Below are 13,020 nucleotides of genomic sequence, written 5' to 3'. Positions count from 1 at the left end.
TACAAGGTTAAAACAACAAAAAGTTTTGCAAAAGGTTAGACAGTGTTATAAAACATCCTCTCACAAACTCTTTCACCAACATTCTATAGCTCAGTGCCCCCACCCCTGGACCAAGATCTTTCTAGACTAGCATAAAAAAACCAAAGTGGCTATGCATTAAAAAAATATATATAAGAGCAAGGATATATAGCTATATTTTATACTTTCATTTACAGTTTTCCCCAAATATTGTGGCCTTTACTTAGAAAATTAGTTGTTCATATGTTCCACTGAAATAAACAGGATACTTTTCAATGAGACTTCAGTAAAACTAACTTTCTCTGGGTTTGAGCATCTGTTTTATGTTACATAGTAAACATTCATAATCTAGGCATTCTCATATCTATAAAGCTGCTCAATAGACAATATTATATATAGACAATTACCTGAATTTTTCAGTGTTCTCACTTTAGTTCTCCAACATGCCTCTCCTTATAAAATTAAGACCAATTGCAGTAACAGAGAGGGCCCACTCCCAACCTCAGCTTATGTATCTCGCCCACCTGAGCTGCGCACAAGCAGGTGGAGACTATGCCTGTGTGTAACCTGTTTCTGCTCCTCCTGCTTCAATCCTCTGCTGGTTCTGGGAGACAGTGGAGCAGGAGAGGTGGGAGCAGGTGGTGGTGGTGTGTATCTATCTCTCCCTCCTCCTGCCCCTGTTCTTCACTCGCCATTCCTACAGCTTCTCCTGCCTCTGACTCGTCTCCTGGCTGTTACAGGCTCTCCCAGATCATGATCCCTTCTTCCAAGTCAGATGCCAACCCCCTTCTCCCGGTGCCCATTCATCCGTATCTAGTCACCACTCCTCAGTGTCCAGTCAGTCCCTGACACTGCAGAGTGCCTTTTATCTGCCTTGGCTGGTGTTACAGCTGCACCCCTATCTGGACAGGGTTAACCTAACTTCTAACATCTATTCTCTGGTAACCTCTGGGTTAGATTACTGCAAAACATTATATGTGGGGCTGCCTCTGAAGATGGTTCAGAAACTGGCAATTAGTTTCCAGGTCCAATTCAAAGTGCTGGTTTTAAGCTACAGAGCCTTCAACGGCTCAGGGCTGCAATACCTCAAGGATCACCCTCCCCATATGAACTGACCTATGATCATCTGAAAAACGTGCACCTTTTCTGTCATGGCTCCCCACTTGTGGAATGCTCTTCCCAGGGAGGCTCACCTGGCACTTTCATTACATATCTTTAGGCACCAGGCAAAAACATTCCTCTTCTCCATGTTTTTCCTCTATGATTCCCAGGCTTTTGGCTTATTAAAAAATCTATGGCTTTAAAAAATGTGTGGGAGGGAGTTACTGTTTTTGTTCATTATTATGGTATGTATTTTGTGTTTTTATATTACAAACCACCCTGTGATCTTTGGATGAAGTGTGACATAGAACTTAATTGATTGATTGATTGATTGATTAATAATTGTTGGGGGAAAGATGGGTGGTCCACTAACAAGTGAATTCTAGTGAATAAAGTATTATAATGAGGCATTGTGGAGAACATAATGTTCTGCTGATAGCAAGGCTACTGTTGCTTGAAGCATTAGCCCAACAACTTTATAAAAGGGAGGAGGCACTGCATGACGCAGTGTAAATGTAAATTTTCTCCCATCATCTCCTCTGAAAAAAAAAAAATCAATTAAATCTTTCCTTCCACATGCACTACATAGCTTATGTATGGAGTTGCACTACAGTTTGAATTTACTTGAACAGAATTGTTGGTGCAACCCAAGAAACAGTAGATAGAAAAGCCACTACTTCCTTATAATAAAATATATGCACTTAAGGTCTACCTGTGAAACCCAAGTGAGCTTAGTTTTGAAAATAAAACGTTGCTATCAGTTCTTAGAAACAGTGGCACAACAGGAAACAATGTCTTTTCAACTTATTCTCTGCAAACTTTCTGAACATTAAAGCTGACAATGAAAGCAGCGAGTCTTCCCAAGGCATCATACACTTATACTGCAATCCTACACATTTCTACTCATTGGGCTCAACAGAGCAGACTCCCTGGTTAATGGGTTTATGTCTGCACCTCTGGTGAAAATACTAAGCTGGCAGCTGAACTGTTTACTGAGAGACTTGTCAAAGGAGCAGTTCAAAACAGGGGATAAGCCAAATTTATACAAACATTTAAATACTGTTCTTGTAAACTTTATATATACCCTGAACAATAATCAGAAGAAGAAAATGTGGCTCATTCACTTAAAGAAAGAAAAGAGCAGTAATCATGGATCTCTCTTTCAACCCTTCAGGATACGCCTTCCACTTACAATAGAAGCAAATTGATTGCTTTGCAAGTAATGCCACTGCAATTGATTTTTTTTCCCCATACCACCTCACTGGCACAGACAAACACAATTTTAAAGAAGTATTTTCTAAACAAATGCAGGGTTTTTTATAGTGAATATACATGAATTTAAATTAACTTTATTAGGTTAGAAAAATCAGTGTAATCATTTTACAAAAAGTGCTTAATCAGCTTAGGGAGGTTATTACAGGCACAGTATGCATTAAGAAGCATTTCCCCCTTTTGTAATAGCTATGGGAAAAGTAAGAGCTGAGGGGGGGGGAATCTATTTCCATTGATGCACAAGAGATTAACCACTTGAATACTTCCTAATATATGGGTTGTATAAGGTCAGGCGGAGAAACAACCATCTAGAGCTATTCATGACTATTTTCACTCAAGAACCTCAGCTAACCATTCTTAGGGTGTTATTGAACATCACTAGCTTTGCAGTATGACTGCTGTGTTTTGAATAAGCAGTCAAAAATAATAATGTCACATTAACATCAATAGAAACTTTAGAGGAACCACTGGGAGAACAAACCCAAAATTTCATTCAAATCATTAGTAGACTATAACAAATACTCCTCTTTCTTATATGTCATCGATATGCACAATTTTGCTATTGTGGATCCTCCAGTAATATCCTAGAGGAATATACTCTATCCTTATTCTTTCCTCTTCATCACTTTGAAATGAATGCTTATAAATATTTAGGACTGTGGTATGAAAACAAACATTTCCTTGAGGAAATGCTTAATATCCTGTCTTATTCTCTTAACCAATGTAAGTATTATTTTAAAACAGCCAGGAGGATTTTAATGCACGGACACTGCCTTGAAGCAGATCCCTGGTGTCCTCTTCTCATAGCTAGAGTGACCATCTCCTGAAGTACTTGACAAGGCCAAGGGCTGAGAAGGGGTGCTCACTGGACAGCCCAAACCATATATATATATTTGCAATAAGAATTATGAGCAAAAATTATCAACCATGACCTTCCTAGCTTTCCATGGCCCAGTACATCATGAGTATGAATTATTAATGCTTTAAGGTACAGCCAAGATCTCACAGCACACCCCTATGGCCTGAGTTACCAGCCACATCCTTTGTTTTGGAATGAAAGTAAAATCTATAATTGATTAGATTTGCTATTAAACATTAAATGTGATAGCTACATTTTACTTAATCGCATAAATGAAATAAACATTGCAGAAGCAAATCTCACTATACGCTTGTAAAATATCACAGCTATATCTTTCATATGAAATACAGTATGTACATATATATATCCATTATGTTCTAGAAATCAGCAGTGGATCATGTCTTGGTCTGGGTGAGGGAGAACCCAAAGCAATCAGTACATTAGTTTGTAAAGATCTTATCTCAGGCATTCAAATGATATACAAATTAAAACAGTGTGTGATTGGAGACTAATTATTTCTCAATTAGGTGCTTTGTTTTTAAAACATCAACTGAACTATGAACAGTATTCCCACTCCCTGACAAACTGTTGTTTCAAATATGTTAATTTTTGTACAGTCACCCAAGAGATAGAGAATGATGCAGCAAGAAGCAGTGTTGAATGCCACCTAGTTAAACTCTTGGACTGTGAAAGAAAACTATAACGTCCCCCAAGCAAATTTATTCAGATGTATCAAACCTTTTACGACCTCACAGTTTCCCAACCAAATTGCTCTATTTCCAAACAACTACCACCAGAATTTTCTCTTTATATCCAACTGCACTTATTTCCTGTTTTCCAACTAACATTAGTTACAATTTATGTTAAAGCAACATTTTGTACTATGTAATGGTGAATAATATCTTGAAAGTATTTTAAGTTAAATTTTACTTTAAACTTTTTCTGTTTAGAACTATCCAAAGCTAAAATGAAAGCAAAGTTAAATGCAGTGAAATATCCAGAATTTAAATTTTAAAAAACCCCAAAGTTCTCAATTTGATGCTTAAAGAATATAAATTTTGGTACTTAATTTTGGTACTTTACAAAGCTATCTAAAAATAATATTCCATAAAATAATGTAAATGTATCCTAAATCCATTTGAGTTTATCTAAAATGACAGGATTTGAAGACTTCTGAACAGAGGCAACAACTATTGGCTTCAAGGTTGTCCCATACATCAAAGGAATGTTCAAGTATCAAGCCCAAAGAACCATTATGAGGGCTTTATGTCCTGTTTTTATAAGAATTCATTTTATACCCTTATGTCACAACAGATTTTACCTTTACTAAAATGATATATTCAGAATAGTTTTTAAAAAAATTAATGTGGCATGCCACAATGTTGTCAATGCCCAATCAATATTTCAAGATTTATAATATTCGCATACAGCCATATTACTAACAGTCACCCTGGAAGCCATTAAGATGTTTAGAAAATTGAACCTTGAACAGTAAATCACTGTTATTACATTACTTACATTGCTGTGAATGGCTCTATTTGCAGCCTCTTGAGCATGTATGTGTGTATGCATGTATTCCTTCTATGTGAAAATAACAAACAGCCTTAAGCCTTAGCATATGAAATGGCTCATGTTCTTCTTCAGCAATTGACCTAATATCTGCTTGTGTTACATGAATGAATTAAAAAAGTTCAGTTCTTCAGAAGCTTTTTGGTTAGGGGTTTCCAAATCTACCGAAAATCTGCCTTAATGGACAGTGAAATCAGTGTTTTAAGTATATTTGTTGTTAACCATTTAAAATATATATTTGCAGAAATCAAGCCAATAAATCTGTAAGACAGTTTATCACAGAGTCACAGGGCTGGCGCAGACCACAGGTGATCAAGTTCAAGTTTCCATTCAGAGAGGGGATTATTGCAGAAAATACAAGTTGCAAAAAGGTTTATAAGTTAAACTGTCTGCTACAGGTTTTGGAAATAAAAGCTTAGCAAAAGCAGGTGGGTGGGCATTGGGTCTCACCCAAAGCAAGTATTCCAAAGTCATCAGCATCAGCCTTCCACCACAAGGTTAGACCCTTCCATATACTAAGCCCCTTCCTTCAGCTCCTCAGATTAACATTCATAATCCAGTTTTAGGTATATCATAAGTAGTTAGCCAATAAATACACTTTCATTCACAGCTGTGCAAATAGATATTGATGAATCAAGCAACTGAGCAAAGCCACATTGACAGAGGTCTCAAAGCATCACGAAAGAACAGTTACCGATTCCAAATGCAGCACACATTCATACCCAGAGCACAAATCATGAAGGCCCAATTTAAACAATACTTATTCTACACACACACACTTTTCTATATGTGCCAAGCCTGGTAGCAGGTTTTGGCCTCACATACCATTGTTGTGCCTCCCTCACTCCCGGCAAGTTATAAATGGTAACACCCAAACCAGATCAGTGAAGACCTCTTGTTTAAATAAATGGGGCATATCAACTTTGCTTGTTTCATATCCTACATCAATTCCTGGATAGTGATAGTGACCACATGCTTTGTGTGGAGGTGCCCTTAAACATGCCTTGGAAACTGCATGCCTATGAAACATGGCTGTTAGACTGTTATATGGTGCACTAAGTTAGAGTCATATAACAATGTTCTGTTCTGAACTGAAGGCACTATGAAGTCCTTAACAGCTTGGAAAATTGATAACTGAAGAAACACCGCTCTCAATACCGTCCTATCCAAGCAATGGTCTTTTCAGGGGCACCCCATATTTGAATGTTACATATGATATGGTTACAAAGGAAAGGGCTTTTTCTGTACTGGCACCTCACTTATAGAATTTTCTCCCCGCCGAGAGCCACCTGGCAGCAATCTTGCCTTCATTTTGGCACCATGTTAAAACTCCCAATTTTACTTCTTAGATGTGTGGTTTGCATGGTCTACTTTGAAGACAGCAGATGAAAAACCTTTCACTGTAAAAGTTCTAGATGAAAATCCATTGCTATCTGGGCTTTGTATTTTAAACCTGTTACTTAATCATACTGTTTAAAGGAGGAGAAAAATAATGTTGTCCTATTGTACTATTTTTGACAAAAAAGTCACATATCATTATGACATAATTTCTGCATGATTTCTGCAGATGTTACACGCTGTAAAATATTATATTGAAACCTCAGGGTAAGCAAGAGAGGACACTACTGAACTGAAGAAGAAAAAACTTCATTGGAAAGTTCTTTTTGCTGAAGAAAGCATTCTGAAATAGCTCTGAACCACTAATGTTCGAAACAATCATTTTTATGTTGTGTGTTCAACAGTGCAGAAAGAATTAAGACCAATACATGTTGAATTTTATTGCAGTGTTGTATATTGTTACACATCTGAAGTACATTGCCTTTGAAACTGTGGGGGAGAAAACATATTTAACTTTTCTCTCCCATTTTAGTACATTTGTATTTTTAAAGTTTATACCAATGTCAAATTTTAACCTCGGTATTCATGTAAAGAGCTTTTGAGGAAGGCAGTATGTTTTCTGCATCTATTCACTCACCTAGATACATGTAATTATATAGAACATATTCTAAATATATATAATATATAAGCAAGAAATACCTTCCATGCATGATTCTGCCATTTAATGAACACAAATTCCAGCTGCTAACTGATTAAATGATTCACTGTTTGAGTAGATGACCTAACAAAAATCAGTTACTCTTTAGTGATCTTTTACCATCCTTGCACACATATATTTCCTGCAATCAAGTTCTTAGCCTTTGGATTGTTTGTTTTGAATTAACATAGCAATCACTCTCTGTCGCTGTCTTTCAGTCCATAGCAAGCTAATGCTATATGAAGACAGGTGATACAAAGATGATTCAAAAATAGCCTAACCTAGTAGCAATATTTATAAACCAGCTCATTATCTTATTCCTTGTGAATAGCTTATTTTTCCCACTGAAATGCCCCACTGCAGACATATCCCATATGACTGAAGGTGTTAAAAGTATAAAAAAGCAAAGGCCAGTATAAGGGTATTTTATTCCAGTACTGTTTTTTATGTTCATAATGTTCACATATCCATGGATACTCAAGAATGAGAGCAGAGATCTCATGGAGATAAAGTTAAACAAATATTTTCAACAGTAATTACGAGGAAGGAGAAAGTAGCAAGGTTATTAGGTCAAAACAGAAATGGGAGTGAAAGGTTTAATTACCTGGATAAAATGCTACCTTTCTAAATGGGACAATATTTATACCATGCAGATAAGATATTCTGATAAGCAGATCAGAAAGAATTAAAAGTACAGCTGACTTCATTTGGATTTTGGAGGTTAGACCATAGGAGACAGTGTGGTATTAATGATTTGTAGTAATAAAATACCATACCTTTCATTAGTTTTGCATACTTTTTGAATGCCCCATGTACACTAGAGATCCAAATGTCCCAAGAGTTTGCAAAGCTATGCTACAAATGACCTACATTGGATGTAACACTGAAATATGCTTTATGTGAACATGCAGAAGCAAGCCTTTGGGTTGGCCATTTCCCCTTAGCATTGATTGGAAGGATGCTGGAAACATCCACTTCCCAATTTAAACTATTGTTGTGCTCAAACCTGCAGGAATATGTAATTAGTTTAAGACACCCTTCCCTAGGCTGGTGCCCCAGGTAGCACATCAAATGCTCAGAGATTATGGGAGCTGTAGTCCAAAACATATCAAGGGCACCAGGTTGGGGAGGTCAAACAAGTCAAAATTAAACTGTGGTTTATGGTCATGGCTTGTTAACAAGCTATGGTTTTGCATTATATCTGAAACAGGGTTAATACCTGGTGTCTTTGCCCATGGTCTCCACATACTAATTACCCGTGCACACATAATGGGAACAGTGTTTTTAAAAAAAATAAAATTAAGAATTTTAATTTTGGATCCAGTCATAAATGCCGGACACATCAGTCTCGTGGAGTCTGTTGTACATTTCTAAGTATCCCTGAGCCCAAGAACAAAGCAATATTGACTTAAATACATATTTTAAGGATTGAACTTTTGGGCTTCAATCCTATACCACCTTACGTAGAAGTAAGCCCCACCACACTTACCTCTGCGTAGGCATGTATATGTTTATACTGTCAGATGGCAAAAGAAGTATTAGAGAAGAGACACTGAAGCTAAATTTAAACATTGTGTTCATCTTAAATCAAATACTTCCAACTTTGTTTTATTGTTATGGAATACTTGGGTCCATCTACTAAATAATTATATATTTTCATAATCTTTGTATATATCCCAACATGTATAAATAGGTAGGTGAAAGGTAAGGAGTTTTTTATCACAGCAGCAGCTAGGAACGATATGACTAAGCAGTTGAGTCTAAGTTTCCATTCTGTAGAAGTATAAACTTTTTTCTTTCAGCAATCAGGTCTCATTAATTCACAAGGTTTTCAGAGAACTACTTGTTTTTTAAAATGATCAAAAAAATAAACCATGCATTAAAAAAATATGAACCACACAGATTTAACACTAAAGGAAACACCACAAGGCATTGACAATGACAGGGCCTTCCTCCATAGACAATACAGCCAGTTTTGCATTTCTGGTGGTCAGATCAGAGGAAAATGTTAATTTAATATAACAGAAGTATCATAGTTGTTATTTATACTAACCTGTATTTTGATTGGCCATGAAAAGTTGCTGACATATACATAGAAAGTGATGTTTGGGTTGCTCCGAAAGTTGAATTTTTCACAGGAAAAACTATCTCTGTATTCCTTTATATTAGCCCTTGAAACTACAGGAATCTCTTCTCCTGATATCGTTCCAGCTATGAGAGTACATAAAAATAATGAAAAGCAAGCCCATTAAAAAAAATAATTAGCTTGTAGTCCATTCCATCTCAAGGACACACATGGTGGGGCACAACAATAAAACTAACAGGTATCTAGATATCCATTACTGTAACAAAACTGTAGACGGAAACAAATTTAAATTCCTCAAAGCTGCTTAATTCCACCCAGTCCAAGGAAGGAGAAACAGTTTCAGAAAATGCACATTCAGCCTTGGATGAATATTGAGAAGAAAAGAACACTGAATTGTGCTGGACAGAGTTCCTTTCTGCATACTTTGCTGCTTGAATCAAGCACACAGTTCATATGATCAAGACAGCACACTGGATTCATCTTTAAAATTATGATGGAATATTATGGGGAAAGATCTCTAAAGTATAACATCTCTATAAGTGACTTCTATACATTTTCAAAAATGGCATGAGGAATATAAAACAAACATTTATACATATATCCTTTATATACTAGCAAAGATTATGAATAGTTGTTCAGATATTATGAATGATTAATGAAACATATAATGGATTTGAAAGTTATATCAACTTTATCCCATTTCACCACACAGCTAATACAGTTTCCTCAAGTAAGTTACACTAAAATTGAATAAGTTATTCAAGTGTGTAAAAAATGTATTTGTCTTGATTGTGAAATATTGCTTTAGTATCTCAACTATTCTCAGGACATCTCATATTCAACTAGATAAACCTATTCCATTTGTAAGACATGAGAATCTTCAGCAATTCTGTTTGATCTGTAAATTGCTGATCTGGCAAAAAGACACAAAAGATGCCCCCCCCCCCAAAGTAGGGGATTTCAAGCAACAATGAAATAAAAGAAACTACACCTCAGAGAAAGTATTATTAATTGGGAAACACACATTTGATAGTAAACAAGAGACTGCCTCTGATATGCTGAGTACAGTGTGGGCTGGAGGTTGCAGGAAGAACAGCAGGGGGGCCATTTGTCATTTTGCTTCTGTAAGTATTCTCCAGACTCGTGGAGGGGAAAGTACTGGGGAGAAAGCAGCTGGAACAAAGGATTTCAGTGGGAAATGGGTGAATGAATGTATTAAGCTCCCCTTCCCATGCTGCTTCTCCCTTCAAGTGACCACCCGCACTCACTTTCATTGCTGGAAGTAATCATGAGAATGAAAATTCCATTTTTACCATGCATCTAGTTCCACACTAAACAGAACTAAGATTCAACAATGTACACTTTTAAAATCTGGAGTGGGAGTCCCATATTCTGCTTCACCAGTAAATGTTTGCATAGTAAATCATCCCTCAGTTTACTTAACAGTGTGTAGAGGGATGTGAATATGTGCTGCAGCACAACTCCCAATGTCTCTATGTGCAGTGCAACTCCAAAACTGCACTTATTTAGTGCAAAGGTCTGAAAGGGTCTTGTAAGCATATTTGCAAGCCTCCTTACAGTTAAGAAGCCTCCTCATAATCAGGCATTATTCCTAAGTACATAAGGTAAATGTGCTTGAAAGCTGCTCTCGGACCTTCATGCTAAACATGCAAAAGTCAGGCTTGAGGGGGTATAACTAGTAACAGAGGTCGGACCTACAGCTGTGCCCCAGCCTTCTGCAAATTTTCAGCCTTGCATTTGCAGGATGAATACCTGAAGAGGATTTGTGTCACTGTATTTTTTACATGTTTAAACACAGACACACAAACACACACACACACAAACACACACACACGGACTAACTGAAGGACAAGGATGCAATGACATGTCTCTTAGTGCTAGTTTTATGCAGTAATGAAACTTTGTCTCATTTTACTGAAAATCATAAAAATTTCTTTAGGGAATGGTACAGTTTGACTGCCCATGGCACCATCCCTTGCCTCCCTATTAGCCCCTTGAACTATTAACATCAAGTTCTTCCTATTCAGCAGTTTGTGGTAGTGCACCTAGGTATGACACACAATCTGCAATTCTAGCACAGATCTCAGAAGAACAGGGAGTGCAGGTCTGCAAAATACAGAGATATACAGTGGATACACAATGTGGAGCTACACCTGGCTGCAATTCATCAGTGTGTGTACACCATATGTTCACAAATGCACATCTCCCTTTCAAATGTTGCAGTGTTCCACAGGTAAAACCATAATTGACACCTGGAGAAACAGATCTGTCACATAAAGTGTGAAGCGCCTCCTGTTCTTAACCATTCTGCATAATTAATTAAAAATGCAATCAATGGTGCTCTCCTTGGATATATTTTCAGAAAGTCAACAGAACCAATTCAAAGAAACTTTCTAAACAAAGCTTTTTATTAAAGCCAATGGAGAAATTGGGTTCAAAAGTTTGAAAAAAAAGATAAGCAGGTTCTTTTATCAGCACACACAGAAGGATTTTATTGTTTGATATCAACGTTAAGGTTAATAATTAAATTCCAGGCTTGAACACTGAAACAAAGAAATTAAAATCTCAGTCTCTGCAGTAGTTAAGAAAGTAATTTATCTTAATTAAAATCACTGCGTTCATAACACTGCCATTCTAAAAATTTAAAGAGCATACAAGGTTTTGCTACCCAAGTAATTTTAATTGAATAGGGAAGAAAGTTAACATGTTAATGAACCTTTATTCAGATTGCAAATTATCTGAGTTTTAAGTAATATCATTAATAATGGCATAATGAGAATGGAAAAAGAATACATTTTATAAAGCTTTACTAATAAGAAACAAAAAGGCAATCATGTAAATATAGTTAGATGATAAGTACTTGAGGGAATATGGAAGTAGAAATACATTATGGGCTTTCTTACCTGTAGAGCCAATTGACCAAGTGATATTCAGGTTGAAGTTGTTTGATGCATTAATTGATATGTCCAAATTTTTGTTTGACTAAAAAAATTAAAAAGAAAATATGAAAATTACATAAGACTATTGCTTAAACAAGCAATGACCTTATTTCAACTACAGGTGTTCAAACATATGCCCTGATCTTAAACACACTGGGCATGCTCCACTGACGTAGTTTTTCACATGCTACAAGGCCTTCGTCCTCTACAGCTGATGACAGTGAAGGTTCCATGAACTTGCAAAACTGCCATAGCTAATAACGGAAGCTCTTTGTACATGTTACCGTATTTACTAGAGTCTAATGCACCATCGAATCTAATGCACACCTCAATTTTCGGAACCTTGAAACCAAAAAAAAGTATTTGCCGGTAAATGTAAATGTTCTATCAAATCTAATGCACATCTTAATATTCATAACATAATTTGGCCAAAAAAATAGAGCATTAGATTTGAGTAAATACGGTAGTTTCTGGAGTGCAATCACTACTGATTTCAAGGGGCTTCCCATTGATTTGCTAATGGACAATTCCCCACAGCCACCAAAAAAGCTGTTCTTCTAGAGCAGGCTTCCTCAAACTCGGCCTTCCAGATGTTTTGAGACTACAATTCCCAGCATCCCTGACCACTGGTCCTGCTAGCTAGGGATCAAGGGAGTTGTATGCCAAAAACATATGGCGGGCCGAGTTTGAGGAAGCCTGTTATAGAGAAAGTAGGCTGCTTATCATCAATAACAGAAGAAAGGAGTAGTAGTACCTTCCCTGCCCTTGCTAGTGAAGCTGTAGGGTTGTAGGAAATGGCTGATTACATCAGGATATTAGCTAATAAACTCAGGAATGTTTAACTGAAAAGGAATATATCCAAGAGAATATAAGACTAACAATCTATCCATTTCACATGATAATATAAAATCCAACTTGAAATTTTATTTATAAGATTCAATGAAATTAACATAGACCCAAATGTTTTCCTATATTTTTTAGCTATAGTAAAGTCCAAATTAGTTGTTTTCTCAAGCAAGATTTCAGATTCACACCGTAGAAGAAGGTTGCAATCCTATACACACTTACCTGGGAGTAAGTCCAACTGAAGTCAATGAGCTTACTTCTAAGCAGATATGCA

At 36.5% G+C, this 13,020-nt stretch overlaps 1 protein-coding gene across 3 annotated transcripts in view; it reads right to left on the bottom strand.

The window, feature by feature from the left end:
* Nucleotides 1-13,020, bottom strand: part of ATRNL1 (attractin like 1) — a 503,181-nt gene that overhangs the window by 279,517 nt on the left and 210,644 nt on the right. For all 3 annotated transcript variants that reach the window (XM_083616673.1, XM_083616675.1, XM_083616674.1), the window contains 2 exons: nucleotides 11,865-11,943; nucleotides 8,908-9,065 (listed from right to left, as the gene is read on the bottom strand). In XM_083616673.1, the coding sequence (XP_083472799.1) occupies nucleotides 8,908-9,065; nucleotides 11,865-11,943 (237 nt within the window). The remainder of the gene's footprint in view (nucleotides 1-8,907; nucleotides 9,066-11,864; nucleotides 11,944-13,020) is intronic.

Source organism: Podarcis filfolensis (genome assembly GCF_964270895.1).
Source record: "Podarcis filfolensis genome assembly, chromosome: 5".
Lineage (NCBI taxonomy): Eukaryota > Metazoa > Chordata > Lepidosauria > Squamata > Lacertidae > Podarcis > Podarcis filfolensis.
The sequence above is the reverse complement of the archived record's forward strand: the minus strand, read 5'-3'. Positions and strand labels throughout refer to the sequence as shown.